Genomic DNA, 24,031 nt, shown 5'->3' with positions numbered 1-24,031 from the left:
TTTGAAAGTGGCCGATTCCTCTTCCTTTCTTGCTTTCATTTAGGAAACGTCCAACCAAGAAGAATCGCGCAAAACTGTGCAACCGCAAGCGGCGCTTCATTTCGTAATTATGCATGGCTTCTTTGCAACATCTGCTAGCTTGCAACCCCGCTGTGGGGCTCCTGAAAGAGGAGGCGGATTTTGCCCACAAGCAACCCACTTTTTCTCTGCAATATTGAGACCCGCGCGCGCACCGCCTCTCGCAGAGTAAGTTAGGGGCTTGTGTGGGCCGTTTGCCCAATTCTCCTCATTAAGACAGAGGGGTGGGTGGGTTAAAATCGCGCAGCAATTCGGAGGCACGGACTACAACCCCCAGGATGCCGCGCGCCCCGGCCCCACGTGATCCTCGCAGAAAGCTACTGTATCTTTTAGCTACAGTAGCTGCATTTTAGCCACAGGCGGAACCCGATCCCGGGGAAGGAATTGGTGCGGTGATTGCCAGCGGCTTTTGTCGCACCTCGCGAAAAAGCAAGCAGCAAAACGAAAAGAAAAAGCAAACGCGCAGAAGAAGAAGAAGAAGAAAAATCAAGATGATGCCGGTAAGCCTGTTTCAGATTTGTGGAGGGTTCGTCTTGTTTCTTTTTACTGTGAGTAAATTAAAAGCAAGAGTTCGCTGCATGGAAAACTGTCGTTGGCGGAGTAGTCGGGTCTCTCGGTATGAAGGTTGACGTGCTTTATCCCTGCCCACCCCAAGACTGATCAAATTTCATGAACGTATATAAACTTATAAACCTTATATCCCGCCCCACGCCAAACCTGATCAAGTTTCCTAACCAAATTCAAGGTAATCCTTCCTTTCAGTGTAATGTCACTCCCTATGCAAACAGAGCTTCTGTTTAGACTTTGACTGCATCCTAATGTAACGTCAATCCACATGAAAGCAGAGCTTCTATCTAGATTTAAGCGCACCCTAAGAATTTCCACCCATCGCTGTTTCGCAAAGAGAGTCTGCCTTATTTTTTCTTCCTGCTAACCCCATGACCCCGTCCTGTTTGGGGGGACATGTTTAATATTGGTGTACACACAGTGGGCGAGAGCACAGTTCTTTCTGTTTCAGCCTTTCCCTGGTCTCTAGAAGTTATTTATTAAAATATTTTATTTTAATTAATAATTTTTTTAATATTTTAATATTGTAAGAGTAAGATACTCTTTATCTTACAATGCCAGCGCAGAATGCAATGTTTAATTTAAAAAAAATATCCTACTATGATATACAGTAAAAACGACAAAAGAGTAAAAGTCAGGGAATGCATAAAGTAGGCAGTCATCTCAGCCAGCTGTTAAGTATTTAAGATGTACAATTCATGTCTGCTCAGGGGTAAGTCTCATTGAGTCTGGGTAAGTGGCTAAAGGATCGTAGCCTAAATCTCTGAGTGGGATGGGGGTATGGATCTCGGGTGTGGAGCTAAGGTGGTCAGGTCAAAGAGAGGACCAGCCTCTAACACCTTTTAAGAGCTCTGTAGAACAGGAGTGGGGAAACACCGGGCATGAGGGATCTACTTTTTTTTTTTTTTTTACTAGAATCCGAAAATCCACCAAAAGGGAGCCTTCTGCAAAAAATGTCCACTTAGAATTAAAGAATTCTGAGCTTAGGAATTTGTTATGAATGCCAGAAGTGAACAGAAGTCGCAATCCTCCTGCAACCAAACACAGGCCTGGTCACCCCAATCTTTCTTCATTTCAGTGGTCTAATTTAGGGAGGGGGTCATTTTATTGCTGCTGTTGTTAAACAAATGGGAATCCTTGCTAATCTACAGGACACCCCCCCCCCCAGGTCTACCAGTAGATCCAAATCTACCTCCTGCCCCAAGCCCCTGCGGTAGAAGAGGGAATGTTTGCACAAACTGCACCTGCTGAAATTCCCTCTTCTAGACAACTATTAATAGTTGCAGGTGCACTCTCCTTTCCCCCCCTTTTTCCTTCCATCTGGCCACTCTATCCAGCGTGTGTGCATGGCCCTGCAGTGCCACTGTGCATGCATTCCCATCCATTTCCCCCATAACCACCTACGCAGCCAGACAGGTTTCTCTGTTTCAAGACAAGGCTACTGCAGGCCAAATAAAGAACAGACAGAGAAGAACCTTCTGCAGTTTAAAATAGTACGTATGGATCTCAGACAATGAACCTTGCTGTGATCCCTGGTGATCCTATTTTCTGATGTGAAGCATTAGAGGGTTTATCATCTGTTCCAGAGGCATAGTATTGCAGTCTGGGTATTTAAACGGTGTTCTGAGTGCTCCGTTCGATATCTTCTTCGTGATTAGTCCCATGTCGCAGACAGAAAAACTGAGGCTGAGGGATTAGCGGCATGCTTAAGGTGCTGGGCAGTTGCGAGATCTGAACGGAAGACTTCCCAATCAGATTTCGCACATATAGCCCCCGTTGGTTCGTAGTCGCATCCCTACATTTGTATGTTAACCTGCATCTTTTACTATATTGAGGGCCAAATGCACACACAAGATCAACTGACGTGGATGGTTTACCTTAGGGTGGCCAGCTGCAAAAGAAGACACAACCCTTTCTGCTGTGTAGAAGGGGAAATGTCAGCAGCTGTAAGGTCTAGGGGACATGGGCATACGAAAGAGAGCTCATTTGCCTTCAGGTCCCATAATCTTTCAGAGGCTTTTGACCATTGTTTGAACTGGGAAATGGGACGAGATGGGATGCTGTTCTGCAGGCCGGTTCTTTCGATCTGGCTTGATCAACTCTTTTTCTGAAGGCAGTAGTGGCCACTTTGCCTATGTTGCAGGGTACCCTAAAAGCGTACCCACATATGGTTTCATCTTGCCTTGCAAGAAAATCAAATGGGTTGGTTCTGGACTGGACTCCTATACCCACTTACCTGAGAGCCAGCCTCATTGAACTCAGTGTGACTTCCTTTTGAGCAGACATGTCTAGGAGTGCGCAGCAAGGTAGCTAAACTTACGTTTCTGCTGGAATCAGTGGGACAAGTCAGGATTAACTTGTCCCATTTATTTTAATGAATGTAATCCGGATCCCGCCCAATAAATCGGGTTGTGATCCAAGCATGCTGCCTTTTTGGAAATGAGTTCCATTGAGATGAGACAGCTCCTTCCTTCCAAATGAACACACGCTAATTAGGGTCGGAGAAGAAGGTTGGGTGTAGCACTGAGTAATCTTAAAGGAGTTTTTTAATTGATAAAAAAAAATACCATGTGCTTCTTTCCTGATTGCCTTTCTCAAGAGACACTCGTCTCATGTGATGGGACTTTCCCAATGCATCAGAAACTGGTTTTGCTTTTCTGGCAAACAGATCATACCAGCCTTCCTTTCCAAATGTTTGGGATGACAATAAGCCCCAACCAATGGTCAGGAAGGCTGGGAATTTGATACAGATGTTGGGGCAGACCGTGTTGCGTTTGCATCTTAATCCTAGGTCTGGGGAAGGAAGCCCCACTTAAATTTCTGTAGAATGCAAGGGTGCATTTGGTAAAGTGGGTTTTAGTCTATGAAACCTAATGCCACAGTAACAGTGCACGACAACTCTGAAGCAAGTCTCACTGAGTTTAATGGGGCTTACTCCCAGGTATTACTCCTATTTGCTACCGGGCCATATTTAAGGTTTTGGTATTAGTGTAAAAAGGTAAAGGTGTCCCCAACCAGTCGTGTCCGACTCTAGGGTGTAGTGCTCATCTCCATTTCTAAGCCGAAGAGCCAGCGCTGTCCGAAGACGCTTCCGTGGTCATGTGGCCGGCATGGCTAAACACCGAGGTGCACGGAACACTGTCACCTTTCCTGCCGAGGCGGTACCTATTTATCTACTTGCAATTTCTTGCTTTCGAACTGCTAGGTTGGCAGGAGCTGGGACTGAAGACGGGCGCTCGCTCCGTCATGCGGCACTCGGGTCTCGAACTGCTGTCCTGCCGACCTTCCAGTCTGCAGTTCAGCGTCTTTAATCACTAAGCCACCGCGGCCCTAAACAACTTGGGACCAGGTTGCCTGAGAGAGTTCCTTCTCCCTTACCAACCTGCCTGATCACTGATGTCCTCAGGGGGCATGCTCCTGGTGGTTCCACATGGACCTATAGCCCGACTGGAGTCCTCCTGGAGAAGAGTCTTCAGTGTGGTGGCCCCCTTCCTATGGAACTCCCTGCCTCTGGAGGTCAGGCAGGCACCAACACTGTGTTGTTTTCGGCGCCTCGTGAAGACAGCTCTTTTCCAGGAAGCCTTCATGGTTAACCAGCCTTAGTTTTTTTTTTTTGACATTGTGTTTTTTAAAGAATAATCTTAATATCATGTTTCTTCTTTTTATCTTTTGTTCATTTCATCTCTTGTTGTTCACCACTCCAGAATCTGTTTAGGAGAGCGGTATACAAATGTTGTAAATAAATAAATAAGTCCGAGTAGAATGGCAGCCAAACTCTATTAAGTCCTTATGGATGAGGATTCTGAGGGGGGGGGGGTGAGAGAGAGAGGCAGCTGATTTTAGATGTCTGAAAGTGTTAGTTATTTAGGGTGCAATCCTATGCATGTTTAGACCCCCCCAAAGGCCTTCAACTCCCAGCATTCCCCAGCCAGCCATGCTTCTGTCTAAACATGCATAGGATTTTGAGCCCTTAATTTATTATTAAATTCCACCTTATTGGGATTTGTCTTTTTAAAAAATGCTTTGACTCTTTTATCCTGGTGTTTTATTCTTTTTCCTTGTTGTTCACTGCTCCCAAATCTTCTGATGTGGAGCGGTATATCAATATTGTTAATAATAATAATAATAATAATAATAAAGGCAGGGGTAGGTAAACTGGTGCCCTCCCGCTGTTTTGGACCACAACTCCCATCAGCCCCGTCAGCATGCCCAGTGGTCAGGGATTATGGGAATTGTAGTCCACACAGAGTCGGTGTAGTGGCTAGAGTGCCGGACTGGGAGTCGGGAGATCTGGGTTCTAGTCCCCACTCGGCCATGGAAGCTCACTGAGTGACTTTAGGCCAGTCAGTGACTCTCAAGCTAACCTCCCTCACAGGGTTGTTGTGAGGATAAAAATGGAAAGGAGGAGGATCATGTAAGCCACTTTGGGTTCCTTGGATACAGATGTAATGACAAATAATCAAACATATACTGTTCAAAAAGGCCTCCTCCAAGATCTCTTCTTAGTTGTGGCAGCTGTTAGGAAGGAATGAGAGCCAGTGTGGTGTCGTGGCAAGAGTGTTGGACTGGGAGCCGGGAGATCCGGGTTCTAGTCCCCACTCGGCCACGGAAGCTCCCTGGGTGACTTTGGGCCAGTCACAGACTCTCAGCCCAACCCACCTCACAGGGTTGTTGTTGTGAGGCTAAAATGGATGAAGAGGAGGAGGTTTGTGTATGCTGCCTTGGCTTCCTTAAGGAAGAAAAAGGAGGGATATAAATGTAATAAATAAAACATCTGGAGGGCACCGAGTTGCCTGTGCCTGAGCTGCAGGAACACCCAGTACATTTAGGAGAGACAAGAAAAAGGGCTTCTTTGTATGATGCTGAATTAATTTAACATATGGAACTCGCAGCCACAAGATGGGATGATGGCTGGTGCTTCATTTGGTTTTGAAGGAGGCTAGACTTTTTTGGGGGGTGGGGGTCGGTCAATAGCTGTTGGACACAATAGCTAGAGCCCGTTCAGAGGCAGAGTTTCCCCTGAATGTGAGGTGCTGGGGACCACATGTGGGAGGGGGCTGTCCCCCCCTCCTGTCCCGCTTTTAGCTCTTTGTACTAAGCATGAAACCTGCTTGAAGTGTTTGCACAATTCTCCAGCTGATTTGAAGTCACAACTTCCATTCAGGAACCTTTGCAAATAAGAGCCCGTTGTCATTGTTTTCCCAGTCCCAGCAACCTCGTGACCTGCCACCACCCCTCAGCAAGCCCAGTCTTGTGTCTTAAGTGCCTGCTCAGCTCCCGGGTCACAAAAAGCAGGGCCGAATCGCGAGGGCAGAGCATGGCCTTGGCGCGTTTTCTCCACTGCAAAGCTCGGGCATGGCATGCTAACGTTCTACCGTCATCTGACAATGTCCAGAGTGCCTCTCCCTCAACTTTAAATAACCCCAACAGCAGCCCCAACAAGCTGAGATCCGAGGCCTGTTCACTCTTTTTCTTGGGTTTGCCATGAAACGTGCATGCCGACAGGGGACAGCAGCCAACCCTGACCCTCTGGTGTGTGTATCTTGAGCAATACACTTTTGGCACTTTTATGGGAGTGTACACCTAAAAATGTACATGTGTGCTTTGGCCCTTAGGCATTTACAGTCCGAACAGTGACAGAAAGTAGGCGACGGCCCAGGGGCACTCTCTCTCTTTCGAGAAGCTGGCTGTTGCACAAGTCGACTTCCTTATTTCATGCACAGTGGTTCAGTGTTACATATCTTAGTCAGTTCTGTGTGTGTTTTTGTTTAGAGATTCAACACAACGTGCAGCATTTCTGCCTGGAGATCTGACCCAAAAGTGGCATTAAGCACAAGAAACCGGTGTTACTGGAATATTGACTCCGGGAAGCTGGCATTTGCACAGCTGCCAGTTTCACAGTCTTCCTTCGGAGCTCCAGAATTGAGCAATGCGATGGAATAAGATGCCAGATAATCATAGGGTATGATGGAAAAAAAATAGCACATGATCAAGAGCTTCCTTGTGCAGAATGAGACCTTTGGTCCATCTTTACCAGTGCAGCCTACACTGACTGGCTGAGGCTCTCCAGTTTTCCTAAATCAAAAGAAGAGCAAGATGCTAGTCCTCACCACTGAGGAGTGGGGAGGTAGTTTGAAAGCAAACGTGGACCTCCTGAAAGGACTGCAGTTTAAGAAAGCAGAAATTAATTCCATTGTCCCGCTGTCAGGATTGGAAGTCAGAGTAAGACTCTGTTTCTGGACTGACAAAAGGAAAGACTTCTTCACATGGCACTTATTTATTTATTTATTTAATTTATTAATTGCCCATCTGGCTGGGCACCCAGCCACTCTGGGCGATGTGCAAAGTATATAATACAGTAAAAGCATTTTCTAAAATTCTCTAACCCACCCCACATGCCTGCCTGAACAACCACGTTTTTAATGCACGGCGGAAGCTCATTGAAGAGGGGGCATGGTGGAGTTCCCTAGGGAGGGAGTTCCACAGAGTGGGGGCCACCACAGACAAGGCCCTGTCCCTCGCCCCCACCAGTCTAGTTGTCCTGGCTGATGGGACAGACAGAAGGCCATCCGAGGCTGATCTTGTTAAGCGGCCTGTCTGCTGTTGCTGTTGCTGGAGGCGCTCCTTAAGATAGGCTGGGCCGGAACCATATAGGGGTTTAAAGGTCAAAACCAACACCTTGAATTTGGCCCAGAAAACAACTGGTAACCAGTGCAACTCCTTCAGCACTGGAGTGATGTGATCTCGCCAGAGGCTGCCTTTAATCAGGCGAGCCGCCACGTTCTGTACCAGCTGCAGCTTCTGAACCGTCTTCAAGGGTAACCCCATTTAGAGCGCATTACAGTAGTCTAGACGAGAAGAGACCAGGGCATGTACTACCGATGGGAGCAGGTGGTCGGGAAGGAAGGGGCGCAACCACCGTATCAGATGGAGTTGATACAGCATTGTCCGGCTCACAGCTGACACCTGAGCCTCCATGGACAGCTGGGAGTCCAAAATGACCCCCAGGCTGCGGACCTGGTCTTTCAAGGGTAGCTGTACCCCATTCAACACCAGGCCAACATCCCCCAGCCTACATACAGTAGATACTGTGCTATGGCATTTGCTCGCACAAGACGTGGTGATGGTCACCAGTGTTGATGGCTTTAAAAGAGGATTGGACAAATCCATGGAGGACAAAGTGATCAAAAGCTACCCATCCTTATGGTTATGTATTGTTTTCAGTATCAGAAGCAGTATTCCTTTCCGTACCAGTTGCTGGAGGACATGACCGGGAGGGTGCTGTTACCCTCACTGCCTGCTGGTGGGCTTTCCATGGACACTTGTTTGGCCATCGTGGAAAAGAGGATGCTGGACTAGAGAGCCTTTTGGTCTGATCCAGCATGGCTCTATTGATTTATTTTTACTATTTGTATACTGCTCCATACCTCGAACAGATTTTGGAGCGATGAACACAAGAAACAGTAAAAGGATGAAAAGATTAAGACACCAAATTAAAATTATGCTATAAAACAGAATACCAATAGGAACTGTGACTGGTCAATTAAGGAATACCTCCTGGAACAGTGCTGTTTTCAGGAGTCGCCGGAAACAGCACAGTGTTGTTGCCAGCCTGACCTCCAGGAGCAGGGAATTCCAAAGAAAGGGGGCCACCACACTGAAGGCTCTTCTTCAGGTAGACTCCAGTCGGGCCATAGGTCCATGTGGAACCACCAGGAGCAAGCCCTCCAATGACCTCAATGACTGGGCAGGTTGGTAAGGGAGAAGGCGCCCTCTCAGGTATCCTGGCCCCAAGTTGTTTAGGGCTTTGTACAATAGTACTAAAACCTTAAACCTGGCCCGGTAGCGAATAGACAGCCAGTGCAGTTCCCTCAGCAAAGGAGTTACATGCTGAAAAGGGGCAGCTCCTGACAACAGCCAGGCTGCTGCGTTCAGCACTAACTCCAGCTTCCGGAGCAGCCTTGAGGGCAGCCCCGCATAGAGCGCATTGCAGTAATCCAGTTCTGAGGTTACTGGCGCCGGGAACACTGTGGCCAAGCTATCCCTTCTTACATTCTTACAGCTTTTCTCTCAAGTGTCAGCTTATTTTTGTTCCTCCTTTTTGAACGTATAATTTCTGAATGTTGTTGGGGTCTGTCAAATCTAGGTGGGCCGCAGGCAAGTTTTGGCAACTGGAGCTAAAATGGGAAGGTCTGACTGACGACAGTCTGGCTGGCTCCCAGTTGTGAAATAGGTTCCACAGCTCCATCACAGTGAAGAAAGCAAGCGCATTGTTATCCATAGATGTCTTGCCAATACCTCACTTATGTTTTGCTATTTTTGTGCCTCCCCTTTTCCCTTGCCCATCTTTTGCAGATGCATTTCTTCTTCTCAGACAAAGTGGTCCTTCTGTTTGACTTCTGGAATGTTCACAGCCCAGGAGGTAAGAAGGAAAACAATCTTATCTCTAAATAAATACCAGCTGCTGATTCTTTGTGGGCGGAGAAGATCGTATGAAACCTTAGCTTCAGAAAGGTAGAGGAGAATTATGAAGGGTTGCTCTGTTTCACGCCTCTTTAGATCGCAGCCTCCTTAGAATGCTTGACTTCACAATGTTTTCCAGGGCCAAAAAAGAGGCAAGCTCAGCCATCCATGCTGGGTCAAAGACCGATGGCACATCCAACCCAGTTGTCGTCCAGCCCAACCTGTGGTACCTCCCAGCTCCACACAGACTCCAAGTCTTGTAAGAAATACTGTTATGGAAGGTCATGGGCCAGTAAGGTCACATTCGGGGAGCTTTCCCAAACCTGGTGCCCTCCAGAGGTGTTGGACTACAACTCCCATCATGGCCATGTTGCAGCTGATGGGAGTTGTGGTCCAACACATCTGGAGGGCACCAGGTTGGAGAAGGGCTGTTAGACTTTGGACTGGATGGTCTTATGGACACCCCTTGCTTCCTTTAGATCGTAGTGTGTGTTCCTCTCCTCATTTCAAAATATGCTGCTGCATTTGGGGGTCCCTCAATGCCTGCCCTGCCGGCACCACAAAGTGGAGGTGGGGTATTGGGAAAAGAAGTACATGCCTCACTTTCTTAACAAGACCCAGAAAGATTAACGCAGGTGGGGTGGCGGAGCGGGGGGAGGCAGGGAACGCTTGCATAGAAATTGATCTGGGCCATGGGAGCTAGAAGGAGCAGCTTTTAAGTGGTCCTTGGATGCTTACCTGCCTCCATAGGTGGGCCCGGTCCTGGGCCCTGTACTCTTCAACATTTTTATTAATGACTTGGATGAAAAGGTGGGGTTATGCTCATCAAATTTGCAGATGACCCAAAATTGGGTGGGATAGCTCATACCTTAGAAGACAGAAACTTCAAAATGATTTTGATAGGTTAGAAAGCTGGGCAGAAAGTAACCATAAAATTGAACAGAGCCAAGTGAAAAGCTCTTCATTTAGGAAAGAGAAATCAGATGCAGGGGGATAAGATGGGGATGCCTGTTGTGACAATAGTACATCTGAAAAGGATCTTGGAGTCAATCACAAGCTGAATATGAGTCAGTGGTGTCATGTGGCTGCAAAAAAGGCAAATGCAATTTTAAGTTGCATCAATAGAAGTGTACATTTAATATGACGTATTAATACTCTGTTGACCGTAAATAAAGACTGATTGATTGACCCAATAGAAGTATAGTTTCAAAATCACAGGAAGTTAATAGTTCCCCTCTGCTCTGTCCTTGTCAGACCTCACCTTGAATACTGTGTCCAGGTCTGGGCACCACGCTTTAAGAAGAATTCAGATGAACTGGAATGAGTTCAGAGAAGGGCACCAGAGATGATGAGGGGACTAGAAACCAAGTCCTAGGAGGAACGATTGAATGACCTCCATACATGCTGAAAACGAAGCAGCGAAAGGGCCAGTTCTAGCCTCCGTAGGGAAGAGAGTTCTGAAATCATGGTGCCACCCCAGAGAAGGCCCTGTCCTTCATCAACCTAGCCCCTCTTGGTGGTGGGACATACTGAAAGGCCTTCAAACCAGTTCTTAAACTATGAGCAGGTTCACACGGGAGGAGGCGATCTTTCAGATATCATGGTCCCAAACCACCTTAGAAAAATCTGGGGAAAGGCTTAATTGCAGCATACACATCCTTCCAAGTCTGGTTATACAGTAAGAAAGGCAAAGGAGATGCTGGCAGGCAGGCCAGGAGTCTGTGTCCCTGTATTTTGTCTGTGTCCCTTTGGGACAAGGAATCTGGCTAGTTCCAGCCAAGCAGCTTCAGCTCTCCTAGGGAGTTCAGATTAGCAGTGATTCTGTCTTGGAGACCTCTGTGGTTTGGCGATCCAAGCCAGCAATCAGACTCCAGGGCCATGTCATTTTGAGCAGAAAGAAGCCAGAATGAAGCTTCCCTTTTTTCAAGAGTTGGGATGACAGGGTGGGGCTGATTCTGGGCCCAGGAAGTGGGCTGCACAGTCCCTGGGAAGCAACCCGGTTCCCCTCTCTGGCCGCACACTTTGCTCCAAAACAAACAAAAACCCTTGAGGCCAGTGTTTGCCGAGTGGCAAGTCTGTTAAGCTTACTGCTTGCAGGTAGTCATGAAACATGGCCCAATCTCCTACTTTGCATTCTGTGAGCTCTCCACAAGAAGAATTAGTCATGCAAATACCTGCATTTTCTCTCTTTCTTTCCTGGGTTAAATGGGGGAGAGAAATTTCTTCCATAAAGATCTGGACAACTGACAAAGCCCCTGTGCTGTCTGCACTGAGCGGGCAGCCTCTCTCTTTAAACTGGAGATGCCGGGAATCGAACCCACAGCCTTTGGAATGTGAAGGGTGTGCTTTCTCCCTGAGTTGTGATCCACCTAACCAGGTTGTGTCTGCTCCAGCTGGCTAGGGTCTGAGGAAGGCATCTTTCTCAGCCCTTCTGCTGGCGATGGGAAGGGATTGAACCTGGGGATGCTTGTGTAGTTGCTCTGTGAATTAGAATTTTATGATTTTATCCACTCAGGTTCTTGGTCAGAGGTTCCTCCCAGCCGGGCCACTTTTTAGACTGGAGATGCCAGAGGCAGACCCTGGGACGTTCGGCCTTCGAAGTGTGCACTCCACCACTCTGTTCTGGTCTCTCCCATGGGTTGGATCCAGTCTTAGTTGTGGGGGTTAGACTAGATGATCTCCACGATCCCTTTCAACTCTATGATTCTGTGATCTCCTGCTACCTGATATTTCTAACTGGACCTTTAATGTTTATTAATATGTGTTAATTGAATGGTAATATATGGCCAATGGAAATGGATTGTTTGCTCCCGTTCCTTTGCTATAAGACTGAGGTTATGACTCTGAAAGATAAGGTTCACCGTTTATGGTGCAGCGGACTGAAGATTTAATAATACCTGCAATGTTTGGAAGAGTGCTGTATAGGCATAATCTGCAATTGGAATTATATTTGCATATTGGGTTTGCTTTTATTGAAGTTTAGATATAATTCTCCCCCCGCTTTTCTCTCTCTTTTTTCCTTCTTTTGCTATCCCCCCCTTTTCTTCCTCAGAATACTGTAATGTTGGAAACTGAAGATTTTGATTATGTTGTTGGTATTGTTTATTTCATTTATAAAAATAAAATAAACATAGATTAAAAAAAAAAAGATATTTCTAACTGGAGCCACCAGGGATTGGGTCTGGAAATCTGCACATGAAGCGTGGACCCTGAGCTGCACCCCTCCCCAAATGGTGATAAGGAAGTGCATGAATACTCTGTAAAACCATCTCTATCGGCACACCTATTTTTCTATGGTAGCCCTCTAGGATGCTGCAGCATCTGCAACGTCGGGGCAGTACGAGCACCTCAGAGGTTACCTGGGAAGGGGTACCCCCAAATGGGGAAACCTATACTATTGGCATCCTGTACTATTTTAATTGTTGGTATTTTAAAAAAATAGTGGGCTACGTCACTGGAATTCAGCCTGTATGCAGAACACATCATGCGACGTGCTGGGCTTGATGAAGCCAAGGCTGGAGTTAAAATCGCTGGAAGAAACACTAACAATCTCCGATATGCAGATGATACCACTTTGATGACTGAAAGCGAGGAGGAGCTGAGGAACCTCATGACAAAGGTGAAAGAAGAAAGTGCAAAAGCTGGGTTGCAGTTAAACCTCAAAAACCCCAAGATTATGGCAACCAGCTTGATTGAGAACTGGCAAATAGAGGGAGAAAACATGGAAGCAGTGACAGACTTTGTCTTTCTAGGCGCAAAGATTACTGCAGACGCTGGCTGCAGCCAGGAAATCAGACGACGTTTACTTCTTCGGAGAAGAGCAATGACAAATCTGGATAAAATAGTGAAGAGCAGAGACATCACACTGACAACAAAGGTCCGCATAGTTCAAGCAATAGTATTCCCCGTAGTAACCTATGGCTGCGAGAGCTGGACCATAAGGAAGGCTGAGCGAAGGAAGATCGATGCTTTTGAACTGTGGTGCTGGAGGAAAATTCTGAGAGTGCCTTGGACTGCAAGAAGATCGAACCAGTCCATACTCCAGGAAATAAAGCCAGACTGCTCACTTGAGGGAATGATATTAAAGGCAAAACTGAAGTCCTTTGGCCACATAATGAGAAGAAAGGACACCCTGGAGAAGATGCTGATGCTAGGGAAAGTGGGAGGCCAAAGGAAGAGGGGCCGACCAAGGGCAAGATGGATGGATGATATTCTGGAGGTGACGGGCTCGGCGTTGGGGGAGCTGGGGGTGGTGATGGCCGACAGGAAGCTCTGGCGTGGGCTGGTCCATGAAGTCACAAAGAGTCGGAAGCGACTGAGTGAATAAACAGCAACACGTGACTGGAATACTTAAGCGTGCTCTCAGTATGGTAGATGAAAAGGCAACGGCCAGCTTGCGCAGAAGTTTTGTGAGGGCAGGCAGCATGGCACCACTGCAACCCCCCTGCCCCCGCCACCAGATTGGCCCTTTGCCTGCCGCCTAACACAGTGCAGCACGTTGATCAACTGAATCTTGTTGGGGAGCGGGAGCAGGCAATCGGAGGCACAGGGCTTCAGGCTTGCTACTGCCCACAGGTTTTTGAGTGAAAGTCACCGCAGAACCAGAAGCTCTTGCTTCTCGGATAGACCGCTTTCTATCCGAGAAGCGAGAACTTTGGTTAGTTTGTGGGGGTTTTTTAATTGTGTGCATCCTTATAAAGCAGTGGAGGCTGGTGGCTCCGATGTCCATGGGCCACTGAATCCTCTGCAGGGTTCAATCCGAACAAGTCAGAACTCTAAAGGAGCTATGCAGGGGGCCAAGTACCTTGGATAGCTCCTTTAGAGTTCTGACTGAAACTCTGAGCAGATTCACCAGCCCACTGACACTGGAGCAACCAGCCTCCACTGTTCCGAAGGTCCACAGCCACTCTTTGCTCACTCTAGATTTTATTATTTGTTTCCGACAGGGGTCGGCCCAAGACTCCAGGGTAACCCCACATTCCCTACCCAGAAATGATTGATTCTGTTGTTTGAATTTTGCAGCATCGCTGCAAAATGCTTTTTAAAAACAACCAAACATCGTTTGCACTCGTCCTCCTTCTGATGAACAGAAGAGCACTATTGAATGCTGAACTGCCTTCTTCCTTCCTTCCTTCCCATCCCAGCCTCACCCCCTTGGAAATCTCACTCAGCCTCCTGGGGGCGGCGGGGTGGCTCAGGTTTCGCCAGGCACCGCTTTAAAAGCTTATCGAACAGCAAAGCAAAGATTTGCAGGACGCCGATCCCCACGCATGGTAGCTCAGCCTGGTTTTGCACAGGGTGGCCACAGGGGTGTGGGCATACACCCCACCCTGTCTCAAATCATCACCCTTTTTGTTCTGGCAGGAATGGTGCTCTCGGTGGTGGTGATCATGCTGATGGCGGTGCTGTACGAGGGCGTCAAGGTCGCCAAGACAAAGCTGCTCCAGCGTGTGATGCCGCCCATCGCCACCAGCATCAGCCAGGAGACATTACGAGAGCCAGAGGGGGCCTCTGACAACACGAGCATGGGGCAGCCAGCCGGCACCCTGAGGAAGTAAGACCAGTGGAGGAGGGGGTGGGCAGTCCTGTGCCCTTCAGGGAAGGGCGCCTGTTGTATTTTGCTTGGGGCCAGCCTTGCCGTTGGACAGAGTGAGGCAGCTGCTTCAGGCAGCAGATACCAGGGGGCGGCAGCAGTAGTCCCCTTCCACTGAGTCTCCTCACCTAGCCGGCTTAGTGTCCACTAAGTTACCCAGCTGCTGTCAGGCACAGTGCAGAATGTCGTTCCTTCGCCAGTGTTGGAGAGAGATTCAGCGGCTAGTCTGGCCAGATCCTATATGTGGACAAGGCAAGGGGCCACGTCATCCTTTCCCTCGGACAGCAAAACATCTTGGGCCAGTCCTGTGTCTCCTCAATGGGATAGACCCATAGCTCAGTGTTGAAGCATCTGCTTTGCATGAAGAAGGCAATGGGGGCTGGTGGTTCCCATGTCAGTGGGGCAATGAATCTGCTTTGGATTTCAGTCAGAACCCTAAAGGAGCTTGCAAGGCACCTGGGATAGTTCCCTTAGAGTTCTGGCTGAAACCTGGAGTGGATTAACCCTCCCACTGACATCCGAGCCACCAGCCTCCACTAGCAGAAGGTCCCAGGTTCAATCCCCAGCATGTATGTATGTATGTATGTATGTATTTCACTTCTATGCCACCCAATAGCTGGAGCTCTCTAGGCAGTTCACAAAAATTAAAACCTCGAGGTGCAGCATAGAAGAATATCAAATATGAAAGCTTAAAACCACAATATAACATTACAGCCAGAATAAAAATGTAGCAGCAAAGCAGAGATTTAAATAGAATCATAGAAGGGTTGGAAGGGGCGTATAAGACCATCGAGTCCAACCCCCTGCTCAGTGCAGGAAACTAAGTCAAAGCATCCCTGACAGGTGGCTGTCCAGCTTCATCTTGAAGCTGCCTCCAGTGTGGGAGAGCCCAGCACCTCCCTAGGGAATGGGTTCTATTGTCGTCTTGCTTTAACAGTCAAGAAGTTTTTCCTGATGTTCAGCCGGAATCTGGCTTCCTGTCACTTGAGCCCATGATTCCGTGTTCTGCACTCTGGGATGATCAAGAAGAGATCCTGGCCTTCCTCTCTCTGACCTTTCAAGTCCTTGAAGAGCGCTATCCTATCTCACCTCAGTCTTCTCTTCTCAAGGCTAAACATGCCCAGTTCTTTCTGTCCCTCCTCACAGGGCTTTGTTTCCAGTCCCCTGATCATCTTTGTTGCCCTCCTCTGAACCCTCTCCAGTTTATCTGCATCATTCTTAAAGTGTGGCACCCATAACTGGACTTAGTACTCCAGATGAGGCCTAACCAGTTCTGAGTAGAGGGGAACTAGTACTTCCTGGGATTTGGAAGCTCTACTTCTATTAATGCAGCCCAAAATAGCATTTGCCTTTTTTGCAGCCACATCACATTGTTGGCTCATATTCAGCTTGTGATTGACAACAGTTCCAAGATCCTTCTCACTTGTAGTGTTGTTGAGCCACGTATCCCCCATCTTGTAACTGTGCATTTGGTTTTTTTTTTCCTAGGTGCAGAACTTGGCATTTATTCCTATTAAATGTCATTCTATTTTTTTCTGCCCAGCGCTCCAGCCTATCAAGATCACTTTGGATTCTGTTTCTGTCTTCCAGGGTATTAGCTATCCCGCCCAATTTTGTGTCATCTGCAAATCTGATCAGCATTGCCTGCACCTTCTCCTCCAAGTCATTAATAAAAATGTGGAAGAGCACTGGGCCCAGGACTGAGCCCTGCGGTACCCCACTCATTCCCTCTCCCCAGTTTGAGAAGATCCCATTGATAAGCACTGTTTGAGTCCGATTCTGTAGCCAACTGTGGATCCACCGGATCGTTGTTTCATCTAGCCCACTTTGAGCTCGTTTGCTCATCAGGAGATCATGGGGCACTTTGTCAAAAGCTTTGCTGAAGTCGAGGTATATTATGTCCACAGCATTCCCACAGTCCACAAGGGAGGTGACCTGATCAAAAAATGAGATCAGAATCGTCTGGCAGGACTTGTTCTTGACAAATCCATGTTGGCTTCGAGTAATCACTGCATTGTTTTCAAGGTGCTTACAGGTGGATTGTTTTATAATCTGCTCCAGAATTTACCAGGGATTGATGTCAGACTGACTGGTCTGTAGTTCCCAGGTTCCTCCTTTTTGCCCTTTTTGAAGAAATAGACAACATTAGCCCTCCTCCAGTCATCTGGCACTTCGCCTGTCCTCCATGATTTCTCAAAGAGAATAGACAGCGGTTCTGAGAGTTCTTCTGCCAGTTACTTTATTACTGTAGGGTGCAGTTCATCTGGCCCTGTAGATTTGAATACAGAATTAAAACCACAGAGCTATGTAAAAGACTAGGAAGCTAAAATACTAGAATACTGGGAAAATAAAAAGGTCTTCACCTGGCACCAAAAGGAGCACAACGTAGGTGCTAGGCGAACCTCTCTAGGGAGCTCATGCCACAGTTGGGGTGCCACAGCAGAAAAGGCCCTCTTCCTGGTAGCCACCTGTCACAGGATGCTGACTGAGAGTCTGGGGTGGAGGGAGAAGGCAGGAGGGGGAAGGGTTATTGGTTCGCCACTAAGGTCAGTAAGGTTGGTGGGTGCTAGAGGTAGGCTTGGTTCACACATAATGCTAACTCATGGTATAGGTTGAATTCTGGATTGCCGTGATGTACAAACCCAGCCACGCTCTTCGGACAGCGCTGGCTGTTCGGCTTAGAAACGGGGATGAGCACCGCACCCTAGAGTCGGACACGACTGGTTGGGGACACCTTTACCTTTTTTTTTTACGAACCCAGCCACGCTAATAAACCATGGCATTAGCCACGCTAATAAACCCAGAAAGAGAACCCATGGTTTGTGGTTGGGTTATGAACCTTGGGTTGTTTAAAACATGGGTTGTTACATGTGAACCCAGAACCATGGGTTGTTCAGGGGTTGTTTTGCCGGGCTACACAGGCAGCAGGCAAGAGTGGTAAAAAAAAACAATAACCCCAGCTTCTCTTCATGCCAGTACTACAGTGCCGCAAAGCCATTTGGGATACAGGGTGTGAGCAGGCGGAGGAGGAGGGAAACAAACAACCCAGGGATTGAGAAAACAAACCACAGTTTGTGCGATCATCTGCCAGACAAACTCTTGGCAGGGCAACAAACCACGAGTTAACCATGCGTTAAATAAATCATGGGTGAGCGTTCTGTGGCTTCATACATGGAATTCCCTCCCATAAGATATATGTTTGTCCTCTTCTGTGGTTGCTTTTAAGAGGGTTTTAAAAACTCAGCTGTTCTTGCTGGCTTTTAATTGAAACTGTTTATAGTAGTCATAGCCGATGGATATTTTGAAATTGCATTTTATTGACACTGGCCTTAATTGCTTATATTTAGTGATGTTACTGATACGTTAGTAACAGTTTGTATGGTGCAAGCTGGTGCCTTCCAGATATTTTGTATTACAACTCCCATAAGCCTCAGCCAGCATAGCCAATGGTCAGGGATTATGGGAATTATAGTCCAAATCATCTGGAGGGCACGATGTTGCCTGCCTTCATGCTTTGGGAAAAATTTGGCCTCGAGCGGTGGCTAAGAAATGGATTAATGGGAAAAAATAAGAGAATAGAATGGAGTATCATACAGGAGGGCATGGCTGGCAACCTAAACAGAAGCACTCCATGCTGCAGCTTTGAGTTGCAGGTCTCACCTGCTAAGTCTGGAATCTCCTAGTTTTAAAGTGGAAGCCAAGAGACATGGAATACAGGTCAGAATGAAGCCAAGGCCCAATTACGTGAATAGTGTTGTAGTTTATATAATATATTTTAATTGTTTTTTAAATTTTGTGAAACACCCAGAGAGCTCCAGCTTTGGGGAGGTATGGAAATATAATAAATGTAATGAAATAACAGGAGGGGAGCGTGCTCTTTCCTAGCACATTTAGGACGCTGCAAAGCCATCTTGTGCCATACATGTGTGTGCAGATGGGACCCACGGCTTGAGCTAATCTTTGCTTGTTTCTTCTTTTGGGAAAGGTGGCTCCCGTGGCACGTGGCCCAGTCCCTGCTCCACGTGGTCCAGGTGGTCCTCGGTTACCTGGTGATGCTGGCCGTGATGTCTTACAACACATGGATCTTCCTGGGCGTGGTCGTGGGCTCGGCCATCGGCTACTACTTGGCGTACCCGCTGCTCAGCATCAGATAGCAGGACTGGGAGCTGCTCTCGAGGAGGCTTAAACGGTGCAAATTGAACTGGCCCCTGGGTCAGGAGCTGATCCATGAGGCTTGGCACAAGCTGGGGAGTGGAGGTCGCCCCAGCGGTGGTTCCACGATTCTCTCTCTCTCTCTCTCTCTTCCTCAATCTCTCAGCCGGACTTGATCTCTGACTTCCACATCCAGGATATTTAGAACTTCCGATGTTTGTAGAACAGCATTTTTGCTTCCACTCTGACTTTTAAAGTGGTTTTCCAAGGGCCTTTGAACAAATGCCAGAAGGCTGTGCCAAGGAGGTTCTTCCGGCTAGGATTGATGCTGTGTACACGGACTAAAACCACTTGTTTTATCTACTCCAACCTTCCCTGACTTGGCACCAGCTGGGGAGTGGAGGTCGCCCCAGCAGTGGTTCCACGATTCTCTCTCTCTCTCTTTCTCTCTCTCAGCCGGACTTGATCTCTGACTTCCACATCCAGGATATTTAGAACTTCCAATGTTTGTAGAACAGCATTTTTGCTTCCACTCTGACTTTTAAAGTGGTTTTCCAAGGGCCTTTGAACAAATGCCAGAAGGCTGTGCCAAGGAGGTTCTTCCGGCTAGGATTGATGCTGTGTACATGGACTAAAACCACTTGTTTTATCTACTCCAACCTTCCCTGACTTGGTTCCTGCTGGGGCTACAACTTCTATAATCCCCAGCCAGCACAGGCTAGGGCCATGCTAGAAAAAGATGATGGGAGACAGTGGAAGCTGGTGGCAGTCGGGTGGTGAATCCGCTCCAGATATCAGTCAGAACTCTAAAGGAGCTATCCAAGGTACAAAACATAGCTCCTTTATTTCTTTTCTTTTCTTTTATTATTTATTTATTTATTTAAAACATATCCTGCCGTATATCATTAAGATCTCAGGGATGGAATCATCGAATCATAGGGTTGGAAGGGGCCTACATGACCATTGAGCCCAACCCCCTGCTCAGTGCAGAAAGCCTGATTCCCAGGCGGTCTCCCACCCAAGTTCTAACCACGGCTGACCCTGCTTAGCTTCCAAGATCAGCTGAGATCAGGCGCATCCAGCGTACAGATAAAATGGATTTAAACAGTATAAAACAATAAATAATTTGAACTGCTAAAAACATATTAAACATTAAACCAGCTAATACAAATTAATCTAAATAATGAAACTGCTAAACAGTGTGCTACTCTAGGGAATACATTTTGCCCCCAAAGCTTAAAAGCCATGTTTTTACTTGGCACCAAAATGAAACCAATGTCTGCACCAATTGGGCCTCCAAACGGAGCGCATTCCACAATCGGGGTGCCACAGCAGGGAAGGCCTTTAGAGTTCTGACTGAAACTCAGAGCGGATTCACTGCCCCAGTGACATGGGAGCCAGCAGCTTCCACTGATGGGAGTTATAATCCAACACATCTGAAGGGTGCCACGTTGGGAAAGGCTGGTCTACTTTTGACTGTTAGCATGTTGCAAAGGTCTCCAGCAGTGGGAGGGAGCTCTACTAACCCTATACTTGGAATCATAGAATAGCAGGGCTGGAAGCAGCCTACAAGACCATTGAGTCCAACCCCCTGCCCAATGCGGGAGTCCAAGTCAGAGCATCCCTGATAGGTGGCTGTCCAGCCTCGTCTTGAATGCCTCCAGTGTGGGAGAGCCCACCACCTCCCTAGGGAATGGGTTCCATTGTCGTATTGCTCTAACAGTCAGGAAGTTTTTCCTGATGGTCAGCTGGAATCTGGCTTCCTGTAACTTGAGCCCATGATTCCATGTCCTGCACTGTGGTATTATTGAGAAGAATACTTCAGCAGATGGCCGAGATTGAACCTGAGCCCTTCTCCCTTCAAGCCATGTGCTCCGTCTTTTGAGTTCCATTCTCCCACGGCCCACCGGTTATTGTGGGGATGAAATCCAGTGAAACAGACAGGCGGTCGGTTCAATGTGTACAACAACAACAAAAGAGGGCTTCTTCACAGACTGCTTAATCAACCTGTGGAACTCACTGCTACAAGATGTGGTAGATGGCTTTAAAGGTGTGGGTTATGGTGGAAGGGAGAGCTGACACGAATTTGTGGAGCAGAATTCCATCGGTGGCTATTAGCCATAATGGCACTGTGACACATCCATGTTCAGAGGCAGTATAGCTGCAAGTAGCAGATAGCAGGGAGAGCTATGGCCTTTGTGCCCAGCTTGTGGGCTTCCTAGAACGACCAGTGTGAGAAACTGGATGTTGGACTAAATGGAGCTTTGGGTTGATCCATCAAGCTTCTCAGGTTACAGCCAAATTACTGCATTATTTTGCTTCCTGGTGGTGGTGCGATGGGGGTGGGGAGGCTCTGTGAGTGTGAGAGAGACGCATCTTATCCCATTGTCTTGTACCAGAATCTCTCCTCCTACAGAGAGTTATATTCATGGGCAAATGTCAACAGACAATATGGGAACAGTAGATGCAGGCCTATACCTCTTTGGGAGCAAGCGACCAAGAGAGGAAGACCCTCCACCAGGAACAGGGGCAACATTAATTTGGTTTGCGTTTAAATATTAATTAATTTAATTAATTGGGTTTGCGTTTTAATATTAATTAATTTAATTAATTGGGTTTGCGTTTTAATAACTGCGGATGTAGTTTGTAGTTCCCAAACTAATGCGTGAACCAGAAATTAATTATCCTCTGGGTTGTTTTTTTTTGCACATTGACTTTTTTTTTTTTTGCAATGCTCTTATCAAAACATGTGTACATTAGGAGAAACTGCAAACAAAAATGTGTAAGAATTTCCATGCAGACTATTTCAAAAAATTGTGGACTGATGCAGAAGTGGGAAGGAAGAAATTTGTGCTTCAAAAAAAAAATGTGAACAGTAGAGGAAGTGACCGATTCTTCCATCCCTGCCTCCACTCTGAGTAGTAGGAGGGTGCTAAACGGCTCTGTTAGAAGACAGGGACTTGGGGAATGCCTGACACCATGCCAGTGTTCTCGGCTTCCCAAGCAATACCTTGCAGGATGGGGAGAGGTCATAGAACAGCCTCGTTGGAGGCGCTGCGCAAAAATAGGCTTGATTTCCCAAACTGGTGGCTACGTTCACACTCTTGGTTGAGGCTGTCAGCTTCTACACCTGGGTTGGGCAACTTGTGGCCCTCCAGAAGTTTTGGCCAACAACTGCCCTCATCTCTCTCCATTGGCTATGCTGGCTAGGGCTGACAGAGGTTATAAGCTAAAACATCTGGAGGGCAGCAAGTTGCCCATTGTGGCCCTACAATTAACACTTTAGGAATTCGAAGTCGCATGTAGGTTTTCTGGGCAGTGGTAAAGCTGTCTTGTCAATGCGACATGGCGTGTGTGTAAATATCCTGTGTCTAGACATCTTCCAGGATGTTTACACAACCTTGGGAGTTATTTTGGCCAAGCCATGTGCAGCTTGGCTCACTTCCTAGAGTTCTCCAAAGAGAATCCTTTGTTCTGCAAGCACCTGGAACCATCCTGCCTCCTCCTTGCTCCACTCACAGGCAAAACGGGTAGGCTTGGGTGAATACGGAAGCTCAGCTGGTCATGACTATTATGTGTAGATCAGCCTTCCCCAACCTGGTGCCTTCCAGATGTTTTGGGCTACAACTCCCAGCATTCATGAACATTGTGACTGGGGCTGCTGGGGGTTGAAGGCCAAAATCATGTGGAGGTCACCAGTTTGAGGAAAACTGGAGTAGAGTGAAGCCTGAGCCCCCTGACGCTGAGCCCTTCTGCATTTGGCAGCATGACACCAACTTGAGCGTACACAAGACTCATTTGCTGCATACAGAAGTCTCATGTGGAGATGCCATTGTGTTAAAAGTTACTGTTGACAAGGGCTGAAGTCAAGCAATGTGGACTGCTTCTGGCCAAACGCTTGAGCATATCTAAACATATGAAGGAGCCTTTACACAGATTCAGGCCGCTGGGCGATTTAGCTGAGATCATCTGTATGCCTGTCTCCAGGGTCTGGGGCAGATGTCCTCTTCCCCGTCACTTGATCCTTTTAACCAGAGATGGTGAGGGTTGAACCTGGGACCTTTTGCATGCCAAGCCAGTCCCACTGAGAGACAGCCCTTTGTCCGGTGGCCGCTTGGAGGGAGACCCCATGTACATCACTAGGAACTTCACCACGGACGGGACGTGGGATATCGGTCTCCTCAATTGTGTGAACTGGGTGTTAGCACAGGTAGTTTGGAAAGGATTCAAACATTGTCCAAAACCAGTTGGATGAAGGAGGCTGGAACCAGCTTTAAATTAGTTTAAAAGTGTGTGTGGTGGGATGGGATGACCCTCAACACACAGCTGGTTCAGCCTTGGCTTTCCCCATTCTAAAGCAGTATGAATGGCCACACTGGGTTTGGGTGAAGACTGCAGGCATGGACTATGCGAGCCTGCCGCAACCTGGTACCAGTGGCGGCTGGTGGTTCTGATGGCAGTGGAGCGCTCTGGGTTTCAGTCAGGACTCTAAAGGAGTTGTTTTGAATGGCCACTCACCCCTTCCCTGACCATTGGCTGCGCTTGCTGGGGTTGATGAGAACTGGAGATGGCCAGTCTTGGAAGATGGATCCTAGCTCCTGACCTGCCACAGACTCAGATGGTTTAGGGCAGGTTATCTGCTCCACCGAACCTGCACAGATGGGATTTTTGTGAAGGAAACACAGGCTATAATGGCCTTTACAAAATTAGAACTCAGGGCTCGGTGGTGGTGTGGTGTTGCTTTAACTTGAAGGCATCCACTCAATTGAAAACGCTACATAAAACCAGTGTGCTACAGAATCTGATACCAAATCAGTGTCAAATATTAATTTCTTATTTATAAATCCGTTTTTATTAGTGCACTTCTTAGATCCAGTGTCTGATTTCCAAGTAAAACGGTTGCTCTGCTTGTTTTTGTTCTGTCTGCAAGCACCCCTTTGTCTCCTCTTTCTGTGCGCCGTTGACTTCCCCGACTTGCAGCTGTCAGGATATTACAGTGAAAATGTGGTAAGCGCTGTCGGGGAGAAATTATATGTTTCCGCTTCCAAAACGAGCCCCGGTCCACCTGCCCATTTTAAAGGATGTTAAACGTTCATAGTGCAAACCAGGAACAAAAAACACGTGCCGGGCTTAGAGAAAGAGACTAGAGCAGGGGGAAGTAAACTGAGTGCCCTCTCC

General features: G+C 47.5%; 1 protein-coding gene across 2 annotated transcripts; it reads left to right on the top strand.

Annotated features, from left to right (window-relative positions):
* Positions 1-429: 429 nt before the first annotated feature.
* Positions 430-23,714, top strand: SLC31A2 (solute carrier family 31 member 2). 2 transcript variants are annotated; one of them, XM_084821414.1, is made up of 4 exons: positions 430-578; positions 9,001-9,067; positions 14,473-14,662; positions 18,687-23,714. In XM_084821414.1, the coding sequence occupies exons 1-4, from the start codon at positions 570-572 to the stop codon at positions 18,853-18,855; spliced, it is 435 nt and encodes a 144-aa protein (XP_084677540.1). In that variant the 5' UTR covers positions 430-569; the 3' UTR covers positions 18,856-23,714. The 2 variants fall into 2 exon arrangements, with proteins under 2 accessions (XP_084677540.1, XP_084677539.1); XM_084821413.1 differs by lacking the exons at positions 430-578; positions 9,001-9,067 and having other exon boundaries at positions 14,272-14,662.
* Positions 23,715-24,031: the final 317 nt, after the last annotated feature.

This window comes from Heloderma suspectum, chromosome 14 (assembly GCF_057233095.1).
Source record: "Heloderma suspectum isolate Gila_16-S chromosome 14, 16-S_ref, whole genome shotgun sequence".
Taxonomy (NCBI): Eukaryota; Metazoa; Chordata; class Lepidosauria; order Squamata; family Helodermatidae; genus Heloderma; species Heloderma suspectum.
Note: the sequence above shows the minus strand (reverse complement) of the source record. Positions and strands in the feature narration are given on the sequence as shown.

Excerpts from the sequence above, each read along its gene's own strand:
- SLC31A2 (XM_084821413.1), top strand. The coding sequence starts at position 14,379 with ATGGTAGCTCAGCCTGGTTTTGCACAGGGTGGCCACAGGGGTGTGGGC. Across the intron at positions 14,663-18,686 it reads CCAGCCGGCACCCTGAGGAA|GTGGCTCCCGTGGCACGTGG; the intron begins GTAAGACCAGTG and ends CTTTTGGGAAAG.